The sequence below is a fragment of the Scleropages formosus genome, chromosome 4 (genome assembly GCF_900964775.1).
Source record: "Scleropages formosus chromosome 4, fSclFor1.1, whole genome shotgun sequence".
Taxonomy (NCBI): Eukaryota; Metazoa; Chordata; class Actinopteri; order Osteoglossiformes; family Osteoglossidae; genus Scleropages; species Scleropages formosus.
Genome location: NC_041809.1, coordinates 4,428,066 through 4,448,649, shown reverse-complemented (window position 1 = coordinate 4,448,649; position 20,584 = coordinate 4,428,066). Strand labels below are relative to the sequence as shown.

The 20,584-nt window shown below is 45.4% G+C and overlaps 1 protein-coding gene across 1 annotated transcript; it reads right to left on the bottom strand.

The window, feature by feature from the left end:
• Positions 1–595: 595 nt before the first annotated feature.
• On the bottom strand, positions 596–19,494 carry LOC108927128 (calpain-2 catalytic subunit-like). The gene is made up of 21 exons (XM_018740216.2): positions 18,963–19,494; positions 17,751–17,820; positions 13,336–13,454; positions 9,356–9,489; positions 8,583–8,751; positions 8,090–8,173; positions 7,561–7,646; positions 6,521–6,589; positions 5,618–5,778; positions 4,334–4,503; positions 4,068–4,079; positions 3,414–3,625; positions 3,155–3,191; positions 3,002–3,067; positions 2,701–2,758; positions 2,542–2,606; positions 2,084–2,152; positions 1,747–1,825; positions 1,466–1,582; positions 934–992; positions 596–823 (listed from the first exon to the last, which is right to left on the bottom strand). The coding sequence occupies exons 1-21, from the start codon at positions 19,197–19,199 to the stop codon at positions 800–802; spliced, it is 2,097 nt and encodes a 698-aa protein (XP_018595732.1). The 5' UTR covers positions 19,200–19,494; the 3' UTR covers positions 596–799.
• Positions 19,495–20,584: the final 1,090 nt, after the last annotated feature.

The window sequence follows — 20,584 nt, the reverse complement described above, 5'->3', positions numbered from 1 at the left end:
AAGACCTTTAGGAGGCCCTTACCCGGATTCATCTTGAGGACAGGCAGGTGGGAGAGGAGCGGGACTGATGGGACAGCTGTCCTCCCAATGTCCACATCACCCTAATGCCCCCAATATTTGTCACATTTCTAAATCATCTGTGGTCCCCCGCTACCTTCCAAGTTGTTACACCTGGGCGCTTAACGCGTGCAAATACTGTACCGACTACAGTTCGGATCTTCCTTTCACACCATGCGGTTCACAGGTACGAAGCCTGGAGAAGCAGCATCCAGACGGCCCTCCTTAAGAAATCAAACATGATTACTAAACTTTGCCAGGAAAAAAGGAATCAAGTCTTGCAACATACTGTAAAAGAAAGAGGCGTTGAAATATTATATCAACTGTCATGAATTTATGACTAATGAAGTTGTTTCAACACATGCTGTTGGTTATGACGTTTTTACTGCCGAGTCATGTTTTCGACCAATCGAGTGCATAGAGAAGAACTGTTTCGAACGATATTTTAAATACTTTATACAAAAAAAAAAAATCCACCACTACTTCACACCTTCACAAAATCACAACAGTAACATTAACATGAAAAAACCACACAAAATTAGTCATTGACATTTATTGTTATAATTCCTTCCATACCAAAAAAGTCAACAAGATCCAACCCTGTAAAATTTGTCTGTCATCCATCATTATTGCATTTAAAATCAAAGTCAGTCTAAAACAATGTAATAATACCGTTTAAAACATTTTTATAATGAAGTCTTTTTGGTTTGTAGTTTCTGCCGAGTACACGTGTGGAGCTCTTCTAGATCATAGCAAACATCAGCCACTATAAAAACAGAAATAAAAAAGCCATTATGGTCCTGACACTGGTAAGCATGTTGCTAAGACTGTTCTTTGTTGGTCTTAATGTCCATAATAAATCTCATTCTGACTCACCTGATTGAAGTCCAGCTCTATGCAGTTCTTTTTATCAATGTCTAATCTCTTGAAGATTCCTACAGAAGAGACAGGAGCCCTGGTTAAATACAAGCTTGCAGAGCACTGTACCGCTTAATAATTTAAAATGTGTGTTTAATGGTGAACGTTTCATGATTAGAAAAGCTCAACTTATTTTTTTGCGCTAATGAGACTATAAACTACACTTCGGTTAGAGCTGTCGACTTGCCACAGGAGACGCGGGTTCGAGTCCCGCTTTCTATTGTGGTACCCTTGCGCAAGGTACTATTTCCCTGCATTGATACAATAAAACCTGGTGTATAAATGGGTGAATAATTCTAAGTAGCTTAGTGTAGAAACCTAACCTTCTAAGTGACTAGAGACAAAAAGTGTTAGCTAACTGAATAAATAACAGTAATACATAATAATAAACTTACGATCACAACAACTGGGAGGCTAACTTCCATGCTAGTTACAGGTGCTGCAAGTTCCTAAATGGATAAAGTCACTGCCATAAGGAAAAAGAACTCACTGAACATCATCTCCAGGCGAATGCAGCATCCAACAAAGTCGTCGAAGTCAATGGTCATGTCTGTATTGCCATAGCGCGCCACCACGATCTGATGAATCGAGTTGCACAGAGTGAAGCCTGTTTCAGAGTGGAGGAAAGATGAAGGTCACAGAGGTCTCGGGGGATCGGTGGAACACAAAGATAAAGATGGTGCCACGTAGCAGCACAAAAGAGTCATACTTCGAAATACAAGGGTAAAGAGATCGCGTCAACTGAATGGAGATGTTGGTGTCCTCACGTACCGGCTTCCTTAAGAGCTAAACGCATCTCTGGGGTACTCATGGTGCCGGACTGATCCAAGTCGTTCTTCTTGTAGATGATCTGGAAGGACACCGTACAAAAACTTCTATAGGGAATCGTGATGACGAGGAACAGATTCCCTACATCCAAGACATTTTCCAGTCTAAAGGTGTAAATGGTCAAAACACACCGCTTCTGCAAGTGTAAATTATTTTCTTCTGTTAGCAATACAGAAGTCTGCTGTTCAGTCGCTAAGAGCAAATCTTCAGCTCCTTAATTAGGGAGAACGTCACACCGTCGCGGCACCAACGAGAAGACATACTTCTAAGATTGTTTTACCAGATATTTCTGGATCTTCTTCCACAGGGTGGCAAACTCTCCAAGTCCAAGCTTCCCGTTTCCACTGTCCTAGTTTGGAGTCAAGGGTAACTGCAGGCCACGGTGAATGACAGCTGGCGAACCTCATCTTGAATCGATTAAACCCCCGTGGAAATTTTGACAGCAAGTCAAAAAGTATCCGCAGTAATGTCTTAACTTTTTTCTAAAGATTATTGTGATTTCTTTTTCCACTTACCGTGGTACATGCGTATTTACAGTGTACTTTCTCTGGATTTTAAAGCAATTTGAGATTTTTTCCTGTTTAATTTGCTTTGAAAATCTACTGAAAAGAACAAAGTTCTTATGAATATGTTGCACTTCAAATAAAAATTAACTAAGTCACAGAGAAATGGTTGCGGAAATGCTGAGGAACTCTTCAGTAGACAATATACTGAACATCTGTTCCCAATAAAAGATACATCCATGAGGTGGACCATGACTCGGCAGGTTTCCAGACTGAAGCCATCAGTTTTTATATCGGTACCTGCAACACACAAAACACAGCAAATTCTGAATACGCAATTAATTGAGTTCGCCCTTCTATTAGAAACTCGCAGAAAGACAAAACCCGATCTTACGTTTGCTGACGATTTTATTTAAAATGGTTTGAAGTTCTGCGCAAGAGATTTCCATGTCCTGCCAAGAAAAATGCCAGCTGGTTAGAGAAAAGTTGATGAAAATGAATAAGGTTACATAAGGTTAAATAAGGTTACATTTCATTACATCACAGCTCCAAAGAGCAAACCAATCCAAAGAGGTCAACCAAAATTACAGTGCATTTCAACACATATTTGGCCAATTAAAAAAAAAAAAAAATACAAGTCACTACAAGCGCTACTGTGATGGGTCTACTTTTAACAAACAACACTTTGCACTCACAGCTCCTGCAAGTTTCACAAACATGTTCCGGAATCCCGATTCCACCTCATCCTCAGATACGGTATCCTAAAATGGTTAAAAGATGATATATTATAACTACAGAACAGATCACACAATTCAACAAAAAACAGCAGTAACAAGAAAGCTGCTCACATCTTCCAAGTTTGCTTCTATTGGGTCTTCGCAGGGCCTGAATGAGTTAAAGAAGAAAAGACAAAAATGTACGAGTCAACAAAATGTTCCTGCTGTCCCGAGATCTCTGAGCACAGAGTAAATGGTTGCAGGTTACAACGTTTTTTTTTCTGAAGCGCTGCCCTGCTTACTTTGGATTAGTTCTGAATGAAGGGATTCTCAAAGATTCCAGAAACAACACCACCCTCACGGAAGACGCAGAGTAAAATTAGGGCCTTACTGTGCCTCGGACTGCTTCTCAGAGAAGACCCGCAGGCAGAAATCCCCATTTTTGTTGGGCTCGAAGGTGGAGGGTACGATCAGGTACTCCCCGGGGGGTAGCTTAAAGCGTGTGCTGACCTCCCGTTGGTTGATGAAGGTCTCTGAACGGGCTGTTTGTGCATGGGTCAGGAAGTAGTTCTTGTCCAGGTGGACCTCTGTCTGGCCACGGAACTGAAAGACAAAGCCAGTCAGAAGGAAGCGTTGGGCAAACTATGAACTTCGGAGCTAACGATACATGTAAGAGCCAATCAAAAGAGAGCAGTAGGCACAAATTGAGCTATGACAGCCAATCAGAAGGAAGCAAGAGGCAACACATCGGCTTCGGAGGAAAAAAATCACAAAAAAGGGCCAATCAGAACAAAGGGGTTGGGCAAAGGCTAAGCTTCCAAATTAACAATTCACTTAAGAGGGCCAATCAGAAAAAAGGGGTTGGGCAAAGGCTGAGCGTCCCAGTTAACAATTCACGTATAAATAGATGTTCATGAACAGGAATCACGGCTTTGTTTCACACAGTCGAGGTAAGCACTGGTCGAGTAAAACTTCCCACAATGAGGATGTCGAAACCATCTCCCTGCAGCTATGCTGATTTCTGCAGGCACTTTTTGTCGCTCACCTGCGGAGGAACCTGAAACAAAGCAGAACAGTAACAAACTAGGTTACTACGACAGGATCCGACAGCTGCCGTACAGGCGGCGACTAACCCGTGAAGTTACTGCTTCCAGAATACTTAATTGGAAAAAATTTCAGTCCTAGCTTTGCGTGTTCCCTAGTGCAATTTCAAAGGTATGTAAATGATACGTTATGCAAATCATGCCATTCCAAACAACGTACAAAGGGCACTGGGGATTCAGTCACACCTTTGCTGCTAGGTGTCCTCACCTCGTAGATGGCAAAGCCGATGGTGTGCATGTCCTCTCCCATCTTCCGCATCTGACGCCGGTTCTTTTGGATGAGGCCCACCACGAAGCTGCAGCCGACTTCCTTGTCGGCCGGGTCGTCGTCGTCCTCCTCCAACTTGATCCGGAACTGCGGATTCATCCAGAACGTGTCTGGTGGAATAAGGAGAAGTCCGTAAAATAGCCACAATCGGGGCCGTTTCTTGCTGTATAAGCAGCGTCATAGTGCTCAGAAGTGATGTTAGTAGTTATTTTTTTTATTTAGTTTACTCAAAGGATTTTTGTCAGGTAGTTATTTTATTCTAGCTTTTTATTAAGTCGTTATTGGAAAGCATTCATTGTCAGGGGGCCTCCGATTTCCCCCCACAGTTTTGTTAGATTAACCATACCCTTGGCGATAGATTGTACTATATGTCAGTTTTTAGAAAAATATTCCATATTCTTGAAAGTAGCAAATTTTGGCACTGGGTTCCAAGCACCAGATATTAGAGCACCTTTAATAATCTGATGCTTTCTAGAATGTTCTGGTGTAATCTAGAATCTGCCAACGGCTGCAAGATTCTGTGGCTTAAACCGACACTCTAGAAGAACTAGTGGTATTTTTGTAATCAGTAAACTTTAATCACAACCAGCGCAAAAATCAACATAACTAAGATTGAAAAATTCTTACATTGCAATACATGTTATAATATACAAATATATTACTAGTGTATTATACCACACTTATTATTCTCCCTCCCCATCAGTACCACACAGTGCTCTGATGTTGGTGCCCCTGCAGACTTAATTCTCGTTCACAGAGGAGCTCTCCTTGCAGACAGCTGTACAAGTCTGTGCACATCCCGCATATCAGCCTAGAAAAGCGCGCACACGCTCTGAACCGCTTGTCCCATACGGGGTCACGGGGAGCCGGTGCCCAACCCGGCAACACAGGGCATAAGGCTGGAGGGGGAGGAGACACACCCAGGACGGGATGTCAGTCAGTCGCAGGCGGGACTTGAACCCCAGACCCACCAGAAAGCAGGACCCGGTCCAAACCGCTGCACCACTGTACCCCCCACTGCCCAGAAAAGCATCGTGGGACTATTTCAACACGACATCTCATATGTCATAGGCTCTGTGTGCATCGCTGTAAGGGTATTAAGGTGGTATCTAAGGTATGGCATGGGGTATGTTTTTGCGGGGGACATGTGGTATGGGGCACACCGGGGGGCGGGTCACCAGACAGGGTGGGGTACGTGCGGGGCTCGGCGGGGCCGACACTCACAGGGGTGGTTCCTGCACCCCCCTGCTGTGGAGCCTCTCCTCCAGCTGCCATCGAATTTGGTCACGCTCCAGCGCTTGTAGTTGTCACTGGTCAGTGTGTCCGGAGTCAGGGTGCAGATCTCAATGCGGGAGTACTGCCTCTGGAAGTCGCCGAACGACATCCTGACGGAGACACGACACAGAGTTAACGCAACATCCGCGCAGCTCGCAAACCAGTCACCTGACACATCACGAAGAGACGGGCTTAGGTTCACGTTTCAAGAATGGATGCTGTTATTGGGCCACCGGAAAAGTTATTTACCCTGACAATTAAACCTCGAACATCAGTTTTATGTTACATTTATTCATTTAGCTGACGCTTTTCTCCAAACAAACTTAATCCATTGACCTACCTACAATTACTTACCCTTTTATACAGCTGGGTCATTTTACTGGAGCAATTCAGGGTAAGTACCTTGCTCAAGGGTACTACGGCCGGAGGTGAGATTCGAACCTGCGACCTCCGAGTCCAAAGGCAGTAGCTCTAACCGCTACACTACCAGTAAAATGGAAATTTAAAACGAAGCCAACTGAGAGAATAAAATCACCTTTTGTTTAAGTATTCCATGTTTTTCCACACTGTAAATTTACCAGGGTGAGTGCAGTCAAAAGTCATCTCACGGCAACCACTTGTGTGGATTTCATGGTAAAGGATGGTATAGAAGTAGTTGAGTATTTCTTTTTTCTGCCCATCTGTTTGGGTCGCCAATGTGTGCCGACTCCAGGCACCCAGAGCTGGATTTGAACCTACATCCAAACCTGCAGCTCAGGCATTGTGAGGCATCAGTGTTACCACTGGCCCACGCTGCTGATGGAAATTGCTCATAATTTTTGTTTCCCCATATCAAAATATTGAGGGTCTTACCAAAATTCTCCATCATCCGCTTTCACATTCTGGCGCTCTGAGGGGTCAACTGCATTCCACTCGGAAGAGCTGGACAGAGAGACGGAGAGCAGTCAACCACGAGCTCACGTCCACGCCGTTTCTCACCGTTCTCTCTCTCTCTCTCTCTCTCTCTCTCTCTCTCTCACACACACACCATATGCTTTTTACCTCTTTCCACTGGTTATGTATCAACGTTACTTCGACGTTTTTACATTTGTACAAACATCTGGTTTTCTGTTTTTGAATAAGGTATAAAGTCAGTGTGACAGACTTTCGAGCTGCAGGTTATTTTTAATTATTTTATTTGAGCTGCAAGTGATTTTTAATTATTTTAAGTATTTTAATTGCTGTTTTAATGGCTTCCTGCAGTTTTGGCTTCGGTCAGGTAAGCGTGTGTTCCAGGCAAAATCAGTGCCTTGGCATTTTTAATAAGCGTACGGAACTTGACTGCTCTTGTGACTCGATATATAGTTGGAATTCTGTTGTTTATTTGCGATTTATTTTTAAGAATCGATTTATTATCTATTGTGATGCAGCAAATTTGCATTGTTAGAAGCTTACTGTATTTCGAGTGGTTTCAAAAACTTCACTGGTTCCAGTAAAGTTTGGGGGGGGGGGGGGGGGGGCTCCCTTTTGACTGAGTCAGACTTAGGAATGTTATTCAAAACACTCCCACGTGGCCCAGCCCAGGCTTTAAAAGCAAAACTTGCTTAACCAAGTGAGCGAAGCAGACGGTTATCGCCGGACCTTCCCTTGAAGGGCCGGACAGCGTGTTCGTCGAGTAGAAACGTGCTCATTAACACATCCGTGCCGCAACACGTCCTGTAACCTGACCTCTCACACAAGACCCTGACGACGGGACAGCAGCAAGACGCCGGAACCTAAAACCAAAACAACCGATTTCTGCTTTGTACCTAAGCAGTAATTTTCTCTGTTGACGTTGGCAACAGGTGGAAAGTTCTGGAATTCCAGCGCTCGGCGTTTCCTACGACCGCAACCCCCAGCGAATCGCCACTCACTTGTCGCTCCAGGCCCCGGTCCACTCCACCTGCCCCCAGGGGTTACGCACTCTCACCAGCTTCTCCAAACGGCCACGGTAGGTCACCTGGGAAAGGTCAGAGGTCATCACTATGAGGCCGAGTCATGATCCACAGCTACCAGCACTACTCAAAACGCATCGGTATTAGCTATCAAATTTAATTAGCAGGCCCTATAATTTGCACTCATTAGCAAAACCAGGTTTTAAAATCATTGTAAATGGTGTAGCGGTTGGAGGTGCTACCTTGCAATCCGAGGACCCACGTTCGAACCCCACCCCCTGCTGCAATACCCTCGATCTGGTACTTACCCAGAATTGCTCCAGGAAAAATGACCCAACTTCATAAAGTGCTACATAACTATAAATAGCTTAAGTCACTTTGGAGAAAAGTGTGTGGAAACGCAATAAGCAGCACTAAAGAAACATTGGATATGAATACATACGTTTGCCCATGTACAAATGAAAACGTAGAAAGGGTCTAGATGTGACGAGCGAGCAATGCGTCGTACCTCTATAGCCCCTGTGAGGGAATAGGCGTGGCCCTTGACCAGCTTCTGGTAGGTTATGGCCTCCGAGTCCGCAGCGCTGGTAATCTAGACACACAAACCGTCATTCCCAAAGGACCCTGGGAATTCCACATGGCTCCTCTACTTTTGCTACTTTTGGTAAAACGGATTCAGCCTTGTGCACTCGGGCTGAATTCTGCTAGCAGGAGAACATGCCTAACGGCATTCTAAGCCCTTCGATTCATCCAAAAGCTGATTTTCATTACTGCCGCCATACTTGGTAAACCGACCGATGGATCCCAGCCAACTGTTACACCCAACCTTACGGTCAGCTTCAACGCAGATGCTTTATTTAACATCTGCACTTAATATAATTGCCTCAGTCTCGACGAAGAGGCGCATTGGAATGAACAGTAAATCCAAATCTCATTCAATTGATCTCGCATTTGAAACAATCAATAGGCAGTTAAGGTAGAAGATTGCGGGCGAGCCGTACGTCGATGGAGCAGCCCAGCAGAGCGCCGCATTCCAGGGCATTCTGGATGATCTGGAACATGTTGGAGGGGGCTTTCCTCAGCTCATAGTTCTCTGCGATGCCGCCGGTGAAGTCCTCGAAGCCCTCGGTGGTGGAGCCACCCGACAGAGCCTCGTAGCAGCCGTTCACCCTGGAGGTCGCACGGTGGAACAACGGGGACGAATCGGAGACACGGGACAGAAGACGTAAGGAGACCGTATGACGACTTAGCCTTTAACCTCAACGTAACAGGTTGACGTACTGCACTGCATGCGTTTAAAGCATAAGAGCATTTTTGGAGAAGGTTCCTCATAAGCCAATTGTATTTTATTGCGATGGTGTACAGGATAAGCTCTCTCTTCAAACATGTGCTTCGCTCAAGTACATAAATTAATTCTGCTTGAAAAATTAACATGCATGAATTCTGGAAAATTTGGTCACCTTTTCAGAACTTCCCACACAGCGCTTAAACACGACCAGCCCTGCTAAGCACTACAACCTTTGGCCCTCGTGCTGGATCACGCGAATCTGTGTGTATTTGCATTTTTCCCCATTGTACTGATTCTTCTGTTAAACCTAAAAAAAAAAAAAATTTCTACACATTCATTCCCTTACAATGCAAAAAAGAAAAAAGAAAAAAAAATAAAATCTTGTCAAAAGACCAGGAATTGTCTGGAAATTAAATTATATATAGTGCTCGGGTGGAAATTCTGCTTTTCTGTGCCTAAGGGAAGAGCAGACCGGGATGGACTCACTTGGCATAGGCCTTCTCCAGCAAGGCGCTCCAGAACTCGGTGCCCTCGGCCGAGTGGACGAACAGCAGCTCTCCGTCCCTGGTGGGGAGCCGGTCGTCGATCACCACATCCACCCACTCCCCGAACTGCCAGAACTGCAGGATCGAAAACACGACAGACTGAAAATGCAACACATCCCAACGACACACATCTGCTCTACGCACTCAGCTCTATCTGTGCCTCTTGGCTGATAGAAACACTACATTATTGGCAACAGAAAAACACTAAAGGGGATCTCGCCTCTGTACCTTTGCATGAGAATCCCCTTTAAATAACCTGACTTCAATGTACTGGACTGCAATGCCAAACAGCTGAGGTCAACAGACAAGAAGCGGTCAGGTGCCATAGCCATTTAAATACAGTATACAACAGAAGGAAGTACACCCCTGTGCAGTATCACTTAAATGTCAAATGATTCAACACTATCACCTCTCAATAGTGGCATTATTTCTAAGTTGAAGATTAGGGTATTTGCTCTTACGTGAAATTAAACAGTTTAGACAGTTACAGTTTAGATTCACTATATTAAAAATAGAGGCCCCACAATAGGAACTCAATGCAACAAAAGTCAGTACACCTTTCATTACTGAGATTCAGATCTTTTATTTTTTCAACACTTTGTATGTCCACCTTTATTTTTGATGACAGACTCAGTCCTTCTCTCCTGTGGAGACCAGAACTTTCTCAGTTTTGGACCTATGGGCTGTGTCTATCTGCGTGTCTGCATCGTGGCTCCACATGGAAAAGAAGTGCCGGAGGAATTGAAAAATCTGATTGTGAAACTTCACAAAGATGGAAAAGGATACAGGAGGATCGGTGACCAACTAAAAATGAGTTTGAACACAGCTGGAGCAGTGATCAGGTGGTACAGGCTCAGTGATCAGGTGGTACAGGCTCAGTGATCAGGTGGTAGCATACTGGTTAGAGCTACTGCCTTTGGACCCAAAGATTGCAGGTTTGATCCCCACCTCTGGCTGTAGTACCCTTGAGCAAAGTACTTACCCTAAATTGCTCCAGTAAATTTACCCAGCTGTATAAAAGGGTAAATAATTGTAATTTGCTTTGGAGAAAAGCACCAGCTAAACAAATAAATGTATAGAATGAGCCATAGTACCAGTAATCAGAGGCAAAGTGACTGTCCTCCTAAAATGATGCCACAGATTGTGCAAGTAGCCCACTGTCCAACTCTGAAAAACAGATGGGGAAGTGTTTCAGGTTTAGTACAGGCGTTATCAATGGAAATCGGAGTCTCTGCAACAGCTCAAACACTGTGAAGGGCATTGCATAATGTCAACCTCTATATGATGTCCAAGGAAAAAAAAAAAAATCCCTTGCTTGTTCTTCGGCACAAAACTGCAAGATTAAACTTGATTAAAGAAAATGAGAAGAAGCCTGATAATATTGGGAGGACATTCTTTGGTCTGACGAGACCGAGATAAATTTGTTCGGCTCAGATGGGTTCCAGCATGCTCGGCGTGAACCTGGCCAGAACTACCATAGTCAATGCACAGTCCTGACAGTAAAAGATGGAGGTGGGAGTGTCATGATATGGGGCTGCATGAGTGCAAAAGTTGTTGGTGAGATGACATTTATAGATGGCACCATGATTGTCTGTGGATATACCAAAATACTGGCTAATAAGATGACTCCCAGTCTCCAGAAGCTTGGCAGAAGAGGAATATTCTGGCATGATAACAATCCAAAGCACACAAGAGTTTCTAAAGAAAAAAAGTGAAAACTCTGACCTGGCCAAGTATGTCACCTGACTTGAATCCGGTAGAACACCTCCGTGGTATTTTAAGGAGAAAGATCGAGCAACACAACCCCTCCAGCAAAGAGCAGCTTAAAAAATAGTCTCTCAAGAATGCCACAACATCTCCCCATAAATGTGTGCAACACTGGTATCCTCCAGACCGAGGAGGACTGAGTCCGTCATCAAAAATAAAGGTGGACATAGAAAGTATTGAAAAAAATGAAATATTTGAACCTCAGTAATGAAAAGTGTACTGACTTTTGTTGCATTGAGCCCCTACTGTGGGGCCTGCATTTTAATACAGTAAATCTAAACAGTTATTTTTTAACTGGGGGGTGCGGTGGTGCAGTGGGTTTGACCGGGTTCTACTCTCTGGTGGGTCTGGGGTTCAAGTCCCGCTTGGAGTGCCCTGCGACGGACTGGGGTCCCGTCCTGGGTGTGTCCCCTCCCCCTCCAGCCCTACGCCTTGTGTTGCCGGGTTGGACTCCAGCTCCCCGCAACCCCATATGGGACAAGCGGTTTCAGAAAATGTGTGTGTGTGTGTGTACTTTTTAATTTTACATAAAAACAAATACCCTACTGTTCAACTTAGAAGTGATACCATTTTGAATCATTTGACATTTAAGCGATACTGCACAAGGGTGTACTCCCTTCTAATGTATACTGCAAGTGTTTGAAATTTTCAGCCCTTTTGAAAACGCTCAAAAAAGCTAAAACAATCGTGAGCGTTCTAGCAGGGGACGAGTCGGAGTCCTGCGGGAAAGCCCGATGTTCTGACTCAAACTTCCTCCTCTAATTACATTTCCATCCACCACACCCCAAGGAAAACAATAGGGTATGTGAAGCGTGCGAGGGCTTCGCTTCACCACGTTTTCGTGCAAAAGCACCAACGAGTGGCACGACACATCTGCCAGTCCCTATAGAAGGAAGTAGACTAAAAAGAGTAGTCGGGCAGCGCAACGCCTGTTTGCGAGATGACACCCTTCAAAGAGCGCCAAAGCCACAACGTGACCTGCTCGTTCAGTCTAACATCCGGCGTACGCGGCACCTTCGACGCACGCGTCACCCGAGTTGTACGTTGCTTCTGAAAAAAAAACTGCCTGCAAAATGGATAAACTCAAACATTCATGTAAAATCAGACGCTAGTGACGTTTTCATTATGGTGCACAACGGAGATCCTCCGTAACACGGGAACAAGAACGGGTGCAAGCGGAACAGAGCAGGACGAAAACTATTACATCACTCAAATACCGTATTTTTTCTTTTACAACAAACCTTTAAGAGATTCCATCCTTTGAAAATGACTTCTTAAACAGCTGATAATATCGTTACAAAAAATACAAATGTGAAAACGATGAATTCCTAGAGCTAAAACAGAAAGAAAAATAAATTCACAAGCACCTTGATGTCATTCTCACTTTAAAAACAAAAATATTACAGATAAGTTATTCTAAATGATCACACACACACGTTTTAGACCCACGTCTCCCCTGATCTTCTATTTTCCCAATGAACTGTCACTACTTCCATCCACCAGTGTTCAGTAACCGCCATTTCCCGAGAAGGGTCGTGGTGATCTGGAGCCTATCCTGGAAGCACTAGGCACAAGGCTGTGGGGGGGTGGTACACCCTGGACGGGTCGCCAGTCCATCCCAGTGTATCCACATTTGCAAAGAGTCACTCACCCATTCACACACTGCAAACAACTGAGTCACCGATCCACCTAACTGCATGTTTTTGGACTGTGGGAGGAAACCAAAGCACCCGGAGAAAACCCATGCCGACAAGGGAATAACATGCAAATTCCAGATCTAACCCACGTTCTCTCACACCATCCAAGCGCTGCAAAGTGATTGCCACCCATTCACTACTTATGTTAGGAAAAAAACATCCCAGTCAACATTTTTCACAGCTATTTGTGTTAATGCATACAGAGAAAAACAGTGATATCCTCAACCAGCTCACCTAACTTCGCGAATCACCTGTCTGTGTCTCTGCGTGTTGCTGAAATGTACTTTTCTTTACTCTTGAGCTGTATGTCACTTTTTTTAGTGTCTGCTAAACGAATAAATTTAAATGTCATAAAAATACCTTTAAAACACCTATAACAACATGGTCAGGGAGGCGACGTCAAGCCGCCCATTACACGCACCTAACACACTTAAAATGAGAGTTTCTGCCTTTTTACCTGGAAGTGGAAGATGCCGGCGTAGCCGTCACCGAAGCTCTGTCCGGAGGGCACCACCCTCGCCAGCACATCTTCGTTCAGGGTGAGCGAAGCAATAGCGGCCAGGAGCCAGCAGTCACCTGGACACCACAGCAGAAACGTTGGCATTTAAGTACAAACTAACGTCACATTTTGATAGAGGCTGAGCTCAGAATAAAAAAGGGAAAATCGGCCGTGAAGAATCAAAAACGGCTGCAGCATCTGGTTTCGGGCAGCTGATGCCTCCGGCTTCCAACTCCGAGCAGTTAAGGTTTTTGTTACACAAGGAGTAAATAATCTGATATAACTTAGTAACCCTAACTCTGATTTAAAAAAAAAAACGTTTAGTCTTCAAGACGGTCAGGTGACATCCCACAATCGCTGGATCAAGTTTAATCTGGGCTTTTAAGGCAAACCCTGTTTAGGCCTGACTTCATAAACACAAACGCTATCCAGGACACTTACACAATGACGCCCTGCGGTCACGACGCGCAATTTTCTCAGCCGGGTGTACGGTTTACAAAAAGACGAGTGTTTAAAACTTCGTTTCGATGACTTCTGGGGGGGGAGGGGGGGTGCAAACAGCCAAACGCGATTTTGTTTCCTCTGCCTTAAAATCAGCATGAATACTGTTTTGCAACCAGCTGGATAGATGAAGCCCGGAATAAGGAAGCCCTTAACGGTCGGGATCCATTTGTATATAAATAGAGTTGCGAGAGCATGATTCACCGAATTAAAAGTCCTAGATTCTGCATTTGTGTGTGTGATATATGGCTTTACTTCCTTCCTCCTACCTCCAGAGAGCTTCCCGTTCCCCTACGCAGAATACCGCGGTGCGCAGCACCTTTACCGCGGGGCCACGATTGAAACAGGCCCCGAAATAACACACAGCTGTCAAACCCGTTACGAACTCACAAGCTTCTCATTCACACCTTCATCCACAGTTTCGTAAGGAAATAACTTGCCAGTCAGGCCTTTACGCAAGACTACGTCTCAAGTTTTAGTTTGGAGTAAAAACAGAAGGGGACTGAATGTGATGGAAAATTCCTTTTGCTGTAAACCGAGCTCACAGTCACTCTTTTCACCGCGTATCTTTCGTGAATTGGTACCTTGTACCGTTTACACCGCCCCGAGGGGCTCAATGCACCGTAAACCACTCAAGTTAATATTTCTCGCACGCAATTCTCATCCTGCATTATTGAACCCGAGAGCCTCTACTGAAGGACACAAAGCATCGTTTGAAATGCTTTGTCTCTCATTCCTAAATTTGAGATGTTTTGCAACCTTGGTTGTGTTTTTTTTTTTTTCCCCCCTTTTCCTTTCCACTAGAAGAGCAACGCTGCACAAAATTCTCAACATCGTCCCTTTAAAACTCGAGCAAATTTTCCAGGAACCTGACGAATTCCGCTGCTTTTTGTTACCGTTACTCGTACATCGCCAGGGGACCGGTCATATTTTTAGGGCTCGGCCGCGCGCATATTCCCCCGTTTCCGCAACGCCCGCCGCGCCATTATAGCGCTCCGGCCGTCATTTTATCCCGCGTCCTTTCCTGCCCGTTTTCGTCCAGCTGCGGCGCAATAGCAGCTCAGGCTCTTCTGGGACAGTTCCGGCAAGTGGCCGCCAACACCTCGAGGAGAAACCAGTCTTTCCAGTAGAATAAAACAGGCTGTGCGTGACGAGAGTCCTTCTGCCCTTTGGACACCTCCGCCATAAACTCCAAGGCCGCATTAAAAAAAAAAAAAAAAAAAAACAAACAGCCCTATCGGTGGGTACTGTCCTCCACACAAAGGCTCCTTCCATGTGTAAATAATGAGATCTACTCCCTGAATGTGCTCCGTCTTTGTCACACCACATATTTGGAAAGAGTAAACCGCGAAGAAACTCCGCCACGGACGGTCCCGAGCCCGGCCGAGAAAGGAGGAGGAGGGTTGGGCCCGCGCGGGGTTAGCTACGCCGCACCGTAAAAACCTTGCCAGCTACAGAAATGCCAACAAGGAAACTTCAAGACATCTCAGGTGTTGGAATGGACAGAGACGCCGGGAGAACCCTTGTTGGCGGCCTGTGCCCCGGGCGGGGTGGAAGGCATGAGAAGAGAAACCACAAACAATGCGCACCCTGCACTTTTCCGGCCTGCGGCCATCTTTAATTTGACAGCAAAGCAGATATCCGTGCTCAAGGTACGCGGACCATCGTGGGATTGCGGCCTCCATCTCCCGGCGCACGTATTCTGGCTGTTTAGAAGGGTCGAGGTTAGACGGGGGAAGGGAAAGGGAGACTAATCCAGTCGCTTTCCCGGTTTTCGCAGCCATTACAGCCCAACGAGGCGTCGCAAATCGGAGCCGCCTTTAGCTGAGCTTGCTTAGCTTAGCAACCAGTCCTACAGGCTCTGGGCTCTCGAACCATGCGCTTCCCCAAACAGGGCGTTTCCTTCAGTCGTGAAGTGGCACGGAGCGGCAGCATATTTACGCAATCAAACTGGTTTTTTTTTTTGCGTGCCGTTTTGCCGAACCAAAAACGAAAACTCGAAAAAGCGAGGCTCGCGCATCGCCAACGATACGCAGCGACGCGCCACGGAGAAAGGAGGCGTTTTAAGTGCACCGCCCCTTTCGGTTCTCGTTCACCCTGCTAGATGTACATTATTACAAAGTCAGCTGCGGTGTTTACTTGTGCTCGGCTGGTCTCGGCGCGTTGCTTTCCGAGACGAACTTAGCGGCACCGGGCTATTCGGGAGGCGCAATGGTTGGTAGCGGTCATCTATGGGGCCGCAACGGTACAGTGGTGGGTTCTCCTGGTATTACTGTTTCATTCCTTCCTGGTGTCTCTAGTATGTATAGAGAGCGAAAGACAAATTTAATCAACAGATTTTCCTCCACAGCATATTTATGCTATTATAACTATCAGTCTATACACCTTTACCTTTTAATGGCAAGTGTACCAATTCTCACTAGGCACTACAAACAAATATGTAACCATGTAATTGATTTCCTAACACAATAAGTACCAGTTAACACTGAGTTATCAGTGTCTTGTATTTTTTAAAAATTTAAATTCAGCTTTTAATTGTGTGTGGGTGGAGTGTACTAATGACAAAAAAAGGAAAAAAAAAATCACTCACTTTGTCATCACTTATTAATTCTTTGCTTATCTGACTTTTCAATGTGACTGGCAGAGTTGGACCCATTTAAAACAGGGGGGGGATGTTTTACAGTCTCTTCCTCAAGGGTAATACAGCAGTAGCAGGGAGTGGAATTTGAAACGGCAACCTTCAAGCCACAAGTCCACATCACTCATCATTACGCTACCAGCTGCGCCTTATTTTTAAACATATGTAAATATGTAAACTTTGGATTAGAAGAAAGCAGAACAGCCAGTCTGTACAGAATCTATATTGCAAACTGAATATTTTAATCACTATCCCAGCCATAAAACCATACCTTTTGTTTTGCTGATGAATCATTTTGCTCCATAAACACACTATTTTACATGTTTCAGCGATAAATGACAGGTATGGTGTAAATGTTCATGCACCGTAACTTCAAGAGCATCCGCAGATAAGCCTTTATACAGCCGCTACTCCTGCATCGTATGTGAATGATTGTGTACCTTATAAGGCAAAAAAAAAAAAAAAAAGGAAAAAATTTTGGGAAGATTATCAGATTCATCTATCCTGCATTTTTTGTGCCTACTCGAGCGATGAACATCGGTGCATCGAGTGGAAAGAAACAAACTAAGTTTACTTAAGAGTCACACGTCTACTACGTCTCCTTCTCTTAATGTAATGCACAAATTATATTTTTGCTGAGATGTACGTCACTTTGGAGAAAAGCATCTGCTAACACAAATGTAAATACATGATTATGATATTAATAAGAAGTTTGAATATTCTAGCCTTTCCCCGAGGGTGTGACGTATTCTTCTAGACAGAACTATGAGTGCATTAGTCTGTAACGGCAGCTGGAGCAACTTTGTTCCTGTTCATCCTTATCATGGGATCATTTTTTTTTTTAATACTGAACTACTGGGGAGTGTTTTCAGTCAACTGCTGCAGCAGAATGCAACGATTGACTTTTCTGGCATTAAGAAACAACGAAACGCACCGATCCAGGGATACATGGATGACTAGCACGCTTTCGGTTTGTCGCAGCTGATCCGAGACGATGCCGTCACCGAGTTAAGGTGTTCCGGTACGCGTACAGGCGACGTGGCTCAGATGCGAGAGAGAAACTACCAAGAACAGCTTGAGTCCTGCAAACCGGAGCTGTGTAAAGCACAGGAGCAGCGTTGTCCACACACTGCATTACTGTGGTCAGAACTTCAGGACTCACAGCACCACTTGGGGGGTGGGAGTGGGAGTGGGGGGGGTGCCTACAGCAGCTTCTCTATCTGCGTGGACTTACCGAGAGCTCCTTGGCAGATATCCGTTCTGGTGGCGCCTCCAATGATGAACTGGGGATTGGAGGTTAACTCCTGACCAAACAAATACAAAACACACTTTTAAAACAAGTTTCAACGCATACATTTGAACTTAAATATATATGATGGTTATGTTTAAAAGGTTTTTATGTAAATAAAATGAGCAAAAAAAAAAAAAAACTACCCATCATGCGATTTCCTGTATTTCAGTGGCAAGTGGCCACCCTCCTTTCACCTGATGTGCTGCAGTTTATGGGGGTTTTTCCACTGCATGTTGGACTTTAATCGGTGTGTTAATGCTGGTTGAGCTTTAATTAAGACCCATTTCGGATACTGTGCCGTTTTTATTATACTCTCTATATTTTGGTTATGCTTTTCAAACACATTCTATTTTAAGTGTATAAAAAACAGTAAGACAACTCATACAAACTTTTCGAAAAAAGTCCAGAACAGCCATGTTTACCATATGAGCACATTTGGTTCTCGTGCCAAGAGTTCGAGGTGAGGAACAGCGCCCCCGCGCGGTACGGCTTCGATACAACTAAGTTTATGTAAACGCTGCCATTTAAAATCAAGGTCGGACTTCCCGTTTTTAATTTCCTACACTGGCTACAGCTCACAGTTCCTGACGGGGGGGGGGAAAGGGCTGGGAGGCCGCGAACACGTAAGATGAAACTCGGGTCCCGAACGACGTACATTTTTTTGGGTGTTAGTCAGAGCCCGCTCGCGACTCGGCTCGCGCGCGCAACTTCTCGTTCTTCTTCTTCGCATCACTTCATCATCTTACACCATGGTGGCGCAGCTCCGCAACGAGGCACCACTTGTGGCCGTTCATTTTCTCCCCGCCACCTGGCAAAACACCCCGCTAAAACAGATAAAGGCACCGAGTACCGCCGCGCAGGGACAAAAAGTCGCAAATAAAACAACATTAACGATTATTACAACTTTCCGTGCGTCGCCGGCCACGCCCATCGCGATGCTGCGCGCGCTCGACGACCACAAGACTTCCAAGTCCGCGCATTTTTTGCGCTCTTCCCCCCAAGTCAAAACTTCGCCGAGTTTCTCACACGTCTCCTGGTTGCTAGATGTGGCGTTTTGCACTATGGCAGTGGCAGATAATTAACTCCCCACTAACAGGAAGGGATGATGATTATGATGATTATCTGATGATGATGATGATGATGATGACGACTCACCCCAGGTCTTTTCCACTGCACCCCCCGCGTCTTGGACGAGCTCGGACCCAGTTCCCTGAAGCCCAGGGCCTCCGGAGCGGCTGAGAAGGTGGGGTCGCAGAAGAGCGCCCCCCTGCTCAGGCACTGGGAGCGCAGCGCCTCGAAGTCCTGGTTCAGGTAGCGCACCGCGTTGGCGTTGGTGCCGAAGCCGGCGGCCTTAGCCCTCTGCTTGGCCAGAGTCGAAGCCACTCCAGACATGGTGATGAAGATGGTGACTGATGGTGATATCAGATGAGTGCGTCCCCACACAGCAGCACAAGCAACAAGTTGCCCCGTCCGACGCCTCTCGCGCCGCTTCTTCTCCTCCTCCTCCTCCAGCAAAAGTCACATTCTTTCTCCGCCCATCATTTTTCAGGCGTGGTCTCGTTTCTGCCCAGAAAGACGGAGTGCGGAGAGGGGCTCGCGCGCTCGAGTTTGCACGCGCGACGGACACACACGCGTTGCGTGCGCACTTACTTTACGCGCAGCTCGGTTGCTGTAGAGCGCCACGAAACAGCCAAATTTACACCAACAAACCGTGGAGAGCAACACCACACACGACACGCCGCTCGGTTACTCCGTATCCGCAAAGTAACAAACTCACTCAGACAGAGTAGATCCGTGACACGAAAGTGAATGAAACACTTTAGACTTTTTTTTTTATTATTTTTAAAAGTGACTTTTATGTCATTAATAAGAAAAACAAAGTGCGCTTGGACAAACATAAAGAATCACGCTTGCTCACGCACAGTACGCTGTGGGTTCGCGCGCGGAGCGGGGGGGGGGGGTTTGACGCGGCAGTTTACCATGGAAACCCTCGGGGAAATAATCATAATGTCATAACACTGCGTTTCCGGGAAGCAGAGCGATAAAAGTTTGACGCATCACAGTGAATGTTTATGGAAATACTGGCCATCTGTAACGACTGCAGATGCCAACCTTTGCTGCCATGTGGTGCGTTGCGGCGTTTTCGTATTTTTTTGCACCATCCATACAACAACAACAACCGCTTGTCCCGAGCAGGGTCCTGGTCGTCCGGAGCCTATCCCGGAAGCATTAGGCGGAAGGGGAGCCGGGACTGATTGTTCTCACTTGAAATATGAGGAATAATTCTCGGTATATTCGCATTGTGGACCCTGAATAAACACAGGAAGTTCACACATTCGAGACAATTCAAATGAAGCTCCGCCCCCTTCAATAGTATGAAAATCACCCCAGAGGATAAAATCCATGTGGCCTCAAAGTTCCATCTCGCTCACCTGTGGTGTGTCACTGAAACAGAAAAATAAACACACAACTCATTGAATGATACAAAAACACCTGAAAACAAAGCAAAATCTTTAGGAAAAGTCTACTTGTCTAATTGAATGTTAATAATTATAAAAAAGAAAATCAACAAAGCATTTCTCTAAGCAAACTGCACGTGGGCAGTTGATAGTGTGGTGCTTAAAGCTGCTGTCTTTGGACCCAGAGGTTTGAATCTCACCTCCAGGCTGTAGTACCCTTGAGCATGGGCTTTTCTATAAAAAAAAATTACAAAGGGCACAGGACTTTTACCATAGTGTTTACCGCGGGATTTACCAGGGTCACAGTGCTGTTCATGA

Coding starts and splice junctions, on each gene's coding strand:
- LOC108927128 (XM_018740216.2), bottom strand. CDS start 19,199: ATGTCTGGAGTGGCTTCGACTCTGGCCAAGCAGAGGGCTAAGGCCGCC. Junction 7,647..8,089: donor CCCTCACAGGGGCTATAGAG/GTACGACGCATT, acceptor GACCTTTCCCAG/GTGACCTACCGTGGCCGTTT. Junction 3,068..3,154: donor TAGAAGCAAACTTGGAAGAT/GTGAGCAGCTTT, acceptor TAACCATTTTAG/GATACCGTATCTGAGGATGA.